The sequence below is a fragment of the Hordeum vulgare genome, chromosome 2H (genome assembly GCF_904849725.1).
Source record: "Hordeum vulgare subsp. vulgare chromosome 2H, MorexV3_pseudomolecules_assembly, whole genome shotgun sequence".
Taxonomy (NCBI): Eukaryota; Viridiplantae; Streptophyta; class Magnoliopsida; order Poales; family Poaceae; genus Hordeum; species Hordeum vulgare.
Genome location: NC_058519.1, coordinates 145,980,110 through 145,989,779, shown reverse-complemented (window position 1 = coordinate 145,989,779; position 9,670 = coordinate 145,980,110). Strand labels below are relative to the sequence as shown.

The window sequence follows — 9,670 nt, the reverse complement described above, 5'->3', positions numbered from 1 at the left end:
GTTTCTTCGCATCTCTGTAAGACTCGATCAAGGTTGCTAAGGCAATCATCAAAGGAAGACCCGTAAACGGAGAAGTCATCCATGAAAACCTCGACAATCTTTTCACAAAAGTCAGAGAATATAGCAATCATACATCTTTGGAAGGTGGCACGTGCATTACATAAGCCAAAAGGCATACATCTATAGGCAAAGGTACCGAAAGGGCAGGTGAAAGTGGTTTTCTCTTGATCAGATTGTGCAACAGGTATTTGCGAGAAACCTGAATAACCGTCTAGAAAGCAGAAGTGAGTGTGCTTTGATAGCCTTTCTAGCATTTGGTCGATGCAAAGGATGATCTTTCCTGGTTGCCTTGTTTAGTTTCCGGAAGTCTATCACCATTCTATTGTCGGTAATAATCCTTTGTGGGATTAGTTCATCCTTATCATTAGGAACGACGGTGATACCTCCCTTCTTAGGTACGCAATGTACTGGACTTATCCAATCACTATGAGCAACAGGATAAATGATTCCTGCTTCCAGAAGCTTTAATATTTCTTTTCTAACGACCTCTTTCATCTTAGGTTTAATCTCCTTTGATGATCAGCAACTGGTTGAAAGTCAGGATCGGTTTTAATCTTGTGCTGACATAGAGTAGTACTAATACCCTTAAGATCATCAAGAGTATATCCAATAGCAGCGCGGTGCTTCCTCAGAGTTTTTAGTAACTTCTTCTCTTCACGCTCTGAGAGGAGAGCATTAATAATGACAGGATAAATCTCCTTCTCATCAAGATAGGCATACTTAAGAGTATCAAGCAATTGTTTAAGTTCGAACACAGGATCACCCTTTGGTGGGGGAGGATCCCCAAGCAGTTCAACAGGCAGATTATTCTTGAGAATAGGATATTGTTCTAAGACAATTTTACTATCTCATCTCTCTCCTCCATATGCATATCATTTTCATGCTCAAGCAGATATTGCTCTAAAGGATCCGTAGGAGGTACGACAATAGAGGCAAGAGCAATGATTTCATCTCTACCAGATGACTCTCTTTCATGGGGTTGTCTTCCAAACTTAGAGAAGTTAAATTCATGAGACACACCCTCGAAACTTACTGTGACAGTCTACTTAATGCAATCAATGTGAGCATTGACAGTGTTGAGAAAGGGTCTACCAAATATGATGGGACAAAAGTTATCTTGTGCAGTACCAAGGACGAGGAAATCAGTAGGATACTTCGTTTTACCACACATGACTTCTACGTCTCTCACAATTCCCAGAGGGCAGATAGTGTCTCTATTAGCTAGCGTAATAGTGACATCAATGGGTTCTAACTCAGCAGGTGCAATCTCATCTTTGATTTCATCATATAGAGAACGGGGTATTGCACTAACACTAGCTCCCATATCACATAAACCATGATAACAGTGATCTCCTATCTTAACAAAAACAACGGGCAGGCCAACTACAGGTCCGTGTTTGTCTTTCCCGTGAGGTTTAGCAATTCTAGCGGAGTCCTCACAAAATTTGATAACATGCCCGTCTATATCTTCGGCTAAGAGATCTTTGATAATAGCAACACTAGGTTCAACTCTAATCTCCTCAGGGGGTGCAAGTGGTCTAATGTAACCCCTACGTATCACAGTTGGAGCTTTAGAATAATCCTTTATCCTAGCAGGGTATGGTGGTTTCTCAATGTAAGCACAAGGAACAACAGGATCACTAAAAGCAATCACTTTCTCCTCAACTAGATTGGTTTTGGCTATGTTGCTTTCTACAGGAGGATGATATTTAAACCACTTCTCTTTGGGAAGATCAACATGAGCAGCAAAAGATTCACATAGAGAAGCTACTATCTCAGAGTCAAGTCCATACTTAGCGCTAAAATATCTAGAAGTGTTTGTCTCAACAAAAGATTTAACGCAATCAAACTGGAAATCCATACCTGACTCCTTACCTTCCTCCAGCTCCCAATCTTCAGAGTTGCGTTTGATTCTCTCCAATAAATTCCACTTGTGATCAATATCCTTCTTCATAAAAGAACCGGCACAAGAAGTGTCAAGCATGGTACGATCTTCATGAGAAAGCCGAGCATAAAAGTTTTGAGTGATGATTTCTCTCGAGAGCTCATGATTGGGGCATGAATATAGCATTGATTTGAGCCTCCCCAAGCTTGAGCTATGCTTTCCCTGTCACGAGGCCAAAAGTTATAAATAAAGTTCCGATCACGATGTACTGAAAGATTTCCCTGTCAGCAGGTTGAGGAGCAACTACTCGTGCTTCCGTTTGTGGTGAAGATACCCCGAACAAACTCCTCAAAGGAACAGTTTCCATAGTGACAAGTGACAATAAATTTCAGCATAATATATAAATGTTTCCTTACCAATTTCCACTTACCAAAGGCGCTTCACTCCCCGGCAACGGCGCCAGAAAAGAGTCTTGATGACCCACAAGTATAGGGGATCAATCGTAGTCCTTTTGATAAGTAAGAGTGTCAAACCCAACGAGGAGCAGAAGGCTCTGATTAACGGATTTCAGCAAGGTAATAACTGCAAGCACTGAAAGTAGCGGTAACAAGTGATTACGTAGCGAGGTGAAATGTAGCAAGCAAAGAGTAACAAGTAACAAGTAGTAGCAACGGTGCAGCAAGTGGGCCAATCCCTTTTGTAGCAAGGGACAAGCCTGAACAAAGTCTTATAAGAGGAAAAATGCTCCCGAGGACACACGGGAATTTCTGTCATGCTAGTTTCATCATGTTCATATGATTCACATTCGTTACTTTGATAGTTTGATATGTGGGTGGACCGGCGCTTGGGTATTGCCCTTACTTGGACAAGCATCCCACTTATGATTAACCTCTCTCGCAAGCATCCGCAACTACAAAAGAAGAATTAAGACAAAGTCTAACCATAGCATTAAACTAGTGGATCCAAATCAGCCCCTCACGAAGCAACACATAGACTGGGGTTTAAGCTTATGTCACTCCAGCAACCCATCATCTACTTACTACTTCCCAATGCCTTCCTGTAGGCCCAAATATGGTGAAGTGTTATGTAGTCGACGTTCACATAACACCACTAGAGGAAAAACAACATACATCATATCAAAATACCGAACGAATATCAAATTCACATGACTATTATTAACATGACTTATCCCATGTCCTCGGGAACAAAAGTAACTACTCACAAAACATAATCATAATCATGATCACAGGTGTAATGAATAGCATCAAGGATCTGAACATAAACTCTTCCACCAAGTAATCCAAATAGCACCAACTACAAAGAGTAATCAACACTACTAGCAACCTTACAAGTACCAATCGGAGTCGCGAGACGAAGATTGGTTACAAGAGATGAACTAGGGATTGGAGAGGAGATGGTGCTGATGAAGATGTTGATGAAGATGCCTCCCCTCCGACGAGATGAGTGTTGGTGATGACGATGGCGACGATTTCCCCCTCCGGGAGGGAAGTTTTCCCGGCAGGATCGTCCTGCCGAAGCTCTAGATTGGATCTGCTCAAGTTCCGCCCCGTGGCATTTTTTGCCAGACCAAAACCCTTCATATAGCAAAAGAGGGGGGCTAGTGGGCCGTCAGGCAGCCCACAAGCTTGCCCTGCGCCACCAGGGGGGTGGTGGTGGAGTGGGGGTTTGTGGAGCCCTGGTGGCCCCCTCTGGCAGTTCTTTGGCCCAGTATTTTTTATATATTCCAGAAAAAATCCACGTAACGTTTTAGGGCATTTGGAGATGTGCAGAATAGTGGACTAGGATTTGCTCCTTTTCCAGTCCAGAATTCCAGCTGCCTGAATTCTCCCTCTTCAAATAAACCTTGCAAAATAAGAGAGAAAAGGCATAAATATGGTATCACAAGTAATATAACAGCCCAAAAAGCAATAAATATCAACATGAAAGCATGATGCAAAATGGACGTATCAGTCACCATATAAACTCCTTGAAACGAACACATGGACTTCAAGAAGTGCCTATGGACAAATCCTTCGAATATAACTCAAGGCAACCATTAATCCATAGGGGTTGTCATCAATTACCAAAACCACGCATGGAGAAATATGCTCTAACACTTGGCGCTAAAGATGTTTGTTCTCCTTCATATGGACTAATCCTGAAGAGTGCATTTTTTGAATTGTGAAACTTCTCGTTTATTGTTCCTCGACCATGTGTTGAGTCCAAACATCATCGGCAACAGGTTTACCTTTGTTAATAGATTTACGAGGAGCGTGCGACGTCCTCGACTTTCCTTGCACTGATGGATTTTAAGAACTTGAAAAATCATCATTTTTTCTTGTTGGAACTCCTTCGACAACTTTTAGACTTTTGGTAGCTATGGACTTTTCTTTCCCTTCCAACTCCTTAGATGAAGGTACAAGGACCTCATGCTGAGGGACTTGCGGGATAACTAGTGCTGCAATTACTTCTTGATCCATGGGCTCTTCAGATTTCTTTTCTTCCTCTTCCATCTGCGAAACAATGAGATGAGGAGCAAGATCGACATCCATTTGGGTGGGAGCACCAGATGATGCAATCGATTTTTTTTCTCTCACAGGCTCCCTGGATTCACGCCGGGGGATGCGTGTGGGTCACGTAAGCTCTGGTGGCACGTCCTAGGGGGGCACTCAAGCTTGTGCCACCCTAGATATCGTTTGGTCCTCCTCCAATGCTTCCTAGGTCTCTTCTGGTCCATAAAATATCACCGGAAAGTTTCATGACATTTGGACTTCGTTTGGTATGGATTTTCTACGAAATAAAAAATAGCCAAAAATAGAAACTGACACTTGTTACTAGGTCAATAGATTAGTTTCAAAAAATCACATAAAAGTGCATCAAAACATGACATGCGTGCTTTATAAATTATCGATATGTTGAAGATATATCAATAGTCAAACGGTCGAAGTGCCTTCGGGCGACCTCGGAGGCAAATCTATGGGCAAATCTGAGCATAGTTAAAAAGTAAGCGCAAATCCCACGGGAAGTTCCAACTCGGGAAAAATTGTATTTGTCCCTAAATTTAATGTGAAATAATTTATTTGAAAAAATTATGTTTCTACTATTATTTTTTAGTTCAATTATTGTTGAATTTGGATATTTATCTTTCAATTGTAAGAGTATGTTATTTATCTTTGATTATTTTGAATGGGTTGGGTATAGAAAAATAAACTGAAAGTGGGCATTTGGTACGTGCGATTGGATTGCCTCCGCCTTATCCCCATAGACATTTAAGAAGTTCCATTTTGATGATCCATCGTTCGGGTTGCCTTTGCTACTGAGTGGTGTTTGGGCAAGGAGGCAACCTTTAGCATGTGACTATAAGGGCCTCTTTGATTTGCGGGATTCTAAAAACACGATCAAAGGGTATTTGGGCAACCTCGAGGGCAAATCTATGGACAAAACTCGACAAAGTCAGAAAGTAAGGGCAAATCCTATGGATATGTTTCAATTGGGGGGAAATGCAGTTGTTCCTAAATTTATATATAAACTGATTTATTGCGAAATTTTATGTTTGGATTGTAATTTTTAATTCAAATTATTACCACATCCGAATATTTATGTTTCAATTTTGAGAATATCTTATTTATCTTTGCTTGTTTTGAATAGCTCTGGTGTAGAAAAGTAACTTGAAAGCGGATAACTTGATAGTGGACATTTGATACGTGCAGTTGGATTGCCTCCCCCTATCCTCATGGACATTTAAGAAGTTCCATTTTGATGATCCACGTTCGAGTTGGCTTTGCTAGTGAGTGTTTTTTTGGCAAGGATGCATGCTTTACCATGTGTTTGTTGTTGAGTATATAAGCATTTTTCCGGTTAATTCAATTCAAAAAATAATCATGAGCATGACATTGACAGTACTAAACATATATTGACATTCAATTACATAATCACATACTACGCAAACAGTAGAATCATCTACATATAACGATGGTATGGCTAACACAATAAGAATCATGAATGGAGTAAACGAGTTATACCTCTAGTAGGCCATGACGAAACCATAGCGACGGTGCTGGCAACGACGTCCTCGACGGCAGTAAGTCGGTCGGTTTCGTTGGACATGATGATGACGAAGGTGACACAAACATAGATGATGTAATGGGCATAGACGAACGACAAGGACAATAATGTAGAAGAAACTCTCAAAAAACATAATCACCCCTCTCTCGTACATGATATTACGGGATGGAGTGCGCGTGGAGGTAGAGCAGATGCGACCCGACGTTTTAAATTCGTGGCGCCTCTATTACACACTCTTCGTTTCTGACCGGCGAGGCGGTCGACGGAGGAGGAGCGCCCAGAAATCACTTTCATACTCAAGCTCCAATAGCATGTGAAACGAAACCACTTATAAGGAGATCCAACTACTTCTCCCAATCCGAGGTGAGACCATACTTTCCACATCATCTAGTCATTTTCCCACATGGACGTGGAGAGATTTCAAAAATCATCATATGGGCCTATAGCTCGTACTATATTTAAACAATTACAAGTACCTTTTTTATGTGTAGGATTCTAAAAATACGGCAATAGAAAAACATGGGATCGAAATATCACGTTCATCCCAATACCACATGATTTTGGGTTCTTTGATTACATCATAGTAGAAAAATAAAGAATTCTTTCAAAAATGTTTGAGTGGATGCTACAAATACTATGAGAGATAGTACAAAAAAAAAATCTTAGAGAAGAATTCTATATGAATCAAATTACCAACTAGGAAAAACTCCTAAAATAAAAAGCTCTACTGTCCATGTGATATCGCGAAATAAGCAATTAAGCGATAATGAAGAAACTTCCGGAGGAAAAAGCAGAAGTTGATTGACAGAAACAACTAGGCATTACTTTAATGAAATCAATCGCCAGTACTAGAAGCAACTCATTTGGCGAATGGGTCCAATGAAAAGGCCGGCTTTGAAGAAGGCACAACTGCGCATTGGATAATATAACATGCCGTCCACTTCACATTTACAAACAAAGAACAAATCGACAAAAAATGGCACTGCCGGTAGTATTCTCCGCACAATCACACAACAAAAAGGAAAGGAAACACGTTTGATATGATATGAAAAGGTGGGTAATGCTGAGAGTTGGCACACGCAACGGCCGCGTACACGCGCGCCGCTTCTTGTCGGGTCCTTACCGAACCAGGTCGCACATTCCCGGGCGGGTCCGGCACCAGAGCGGCTGGATGGGCTCGGCGCGGATCCCTCTGCCCACCATGCGGTGCCGCCAGTCGTTGAGCCTGTCCGTGGCCTCCGCGTACCGCTTCCTGCCGGACGCGTCGCGGTTGCCTGACCACAGCGCCTCCCCCATGGCCGACGCCCGCGGCCAGATCCTTGCGTCCAGGACCGTCGAGTCGGCCTGCTCCGTCCACAGCGCCACCTCGCCGCCGATGACCAGCTTGCCCTCCTCCGCCGTCAGCCCGTACGCGATGTCGTAGTCGTACACCCGCTGCCACGTCTTGAACGGCCCGCACCAGGAGCCCCCCTTGGTGTCGAAGTCGCTCCTGGGGTCGTCGTACTCGCTGTTGTTCCCCACGAAGTCGCCGTGGCCGCAGTCGAGGTAGTAGAAGGAGGCCGAGGAGACGATGGCGCGGTACCCGGCCTGCACGATCAGCTTGGTGTTGTTGGCCCCGTTGTTCCAGGTCTGCAGGACGGTCGTCGCCGGCGGGATCGCCGACGCGCTCACGTTCACCTCCACGTCCAGCAGCACGTCCTCCCAGAACACCACCGTCCGGTTCTTGGACACCACGTGCGGGTGCACCGCGCGGACGTACCGCTCCAGGAGCTGGCTCAGGGTGCCGCCCTTCTCCATGTCCGCCTGGATCGACGGGTCCGTCTTCCAGCATCCCGGCGTGACCTCGTCGGCGCCGGCGTGGTAGAAGCCGTCCGGGAACATGGAGGTGATGTCGTTGATGATGTTGGACATGACCTCGTACGTCTTGGGCTCCAGCGGGTTCAGCTGGCCGGACCCCGGCTCCGCCGCCAGCCTGCTGCCCCAGTCGCTCGCGTCCGGCAGCCAGAACTTGCCCGCGCACGACACCGCCTCTGGGTAAGCGCCGGCCCACGACGCCGTGTGGCCTGAAATGACCACAAGAGATTAGATTAGCCCCTTCATCAACTGGGCCGTATTACCTTAGAAACTGGGCCGTGTCAGCACAATATTGCTTAAAGGGCCGAATAGCGTGCTTATAAATTACCCGGTGCGTCTATCTCCGGCACGACGCGGACGCCGCGGCTCATGGCGAACTCGACGATGCGCTTGACGTCCTCGACGGTGTACCTCATGTCCTCACCGTACGCTCCCATCTCCGCGAGCATTGGCTCGGACGGCAGCTCGATGGGGAACGACTGCGAGTCCGTGATGTGCCAGTGGAACACGTTCATCTTGTTGGCCGCCATGGTGTCGATCGTCCGCAGGATGTCCACGACGGGGAAGTAGGTCCTCCCGGTGTCGAGCATCAGGCCACGGTGCTGGTACAAAGGCTTGTCCTCCACGCGCACGCCGGCGGCCACCAGCAGCTCCCCTTGCCGGCCCCTCCACGCGAGCTGCGAGAACGACTCCAGCCCGTGCATGGCGCCCCACACCGTGGCCGCCGTGACGGTGGCCACGCCCGTGGGGAGGATCTCCAGCGCGTAGGACTCGTCCACGCCGTCCTGGAGCGGGGCGGACAGGTCGGACACGGACACGGACAGGCTCTGGAGCGGGGGGCCCCCGGCGGTGACATTGACCGCCGGCCGGACGATGGGCCTGTACCTCTCGGCGAAGAGCAGCGCGGTGTAGCGCTGCGCGGCGGAGACGAGGTATGGGTTGTTCCCGGACGTCCCGAGGATGCGGAACGACGCGGACACCGGCATGGCGGCGAGGGGCTCCGCCCAGGACATGGACGTCGGCTTGGGCCAGACATTGACGGGGAACGACGACGATGCCTGGGCGCGGGACGGCAGCGGCGAGCTCAGCAAGGACAGGAGCAGGACGGCGGCGAGAAGGCCCTTCTTCGCCGCCATTTGTGGTTTGGCTCGAGCTGCTCTGTGCCGCTGCAGCGTATGATTGGCAGATGGCTTGATGGATGGGTGTATGCATCTATGTGTCATTCGATTTATATAAGGCATAGCTTAGCTATGTGATTAACGGCATCGCTCGGCGTGTTGTTGTCATCTACGCGCGCTTATCGCAAGGCTCCAAGTGGCTTTTTCAGGGCGCCTTGGCTCTACCGTTCGTCCATTTCTGAAAACTACGGTTTCGTGGCGTTTTATCTCATACTGTATCTACGATGCCGGCGTTCTGGTTTATGTATGCCGGGCAGCCTGCGATAAGTACACGTTTTCTATTGGGTTCCTTTGGCCCAAAAGATGTAGTGGAACGGCTGTAACGGCAGTAATAGTTTATTACTGTTGTACTCCTACAAGGCGGACGTAATCAGACAGTGTACGGCCTGCTGATTGTATTGTAAGATCCTAGGTAAACACGGTAACACGTCGGTTTATTTTAATGGTGTCGCTGGTGCAGTAGCGCTCGAGCGCATTACGCATGAGCCATATGGTGGCAGACGAACCAGGGTTGGCTTTTTTTAGCGGAAGTACTTCACGGACGATGTTTTCTTTATATAAAAGGGCTCCTTCCTGTTCTACTTTTTATTAACTAGTTCAAATGCCCGTGCGTTGTACCGGGCAAGAA

At 46.5% G+C, this 9,670-nt stretch overlaps 1 protein-coding gene across 1 annotated transcript; it reads right to left on the bottom strand.

The window, feature by feature from the left end:
- Window positions 1–6,903: 6,903 nt before the first annotated feature.
- On the bottom strand, window positions 6,904–9,063 carry LOC123429816 (beta-hexosaminidase 2-like). The gene is made up of 2 exons (XM_045113801.1): window positions 8,193–9,063; window positions 6,904–8,073 (listed from the first exon to the last, which is right to left on the bottom strand). Exons 1-2 carry the CDS (start codon window positions 8,998–9,000, stop codon window positions 7,130–7,132), a joined length of 1,752 nt encoding a protein of 583 aa, XP_044969736.1. The 5' UTR covers window positions 9,001–9,063; the 3' UTR covers window positions 6,904–7,129.
- Between the last annotated feature and the right edge of the window lie 607 nt (window positions 9,064–9,670).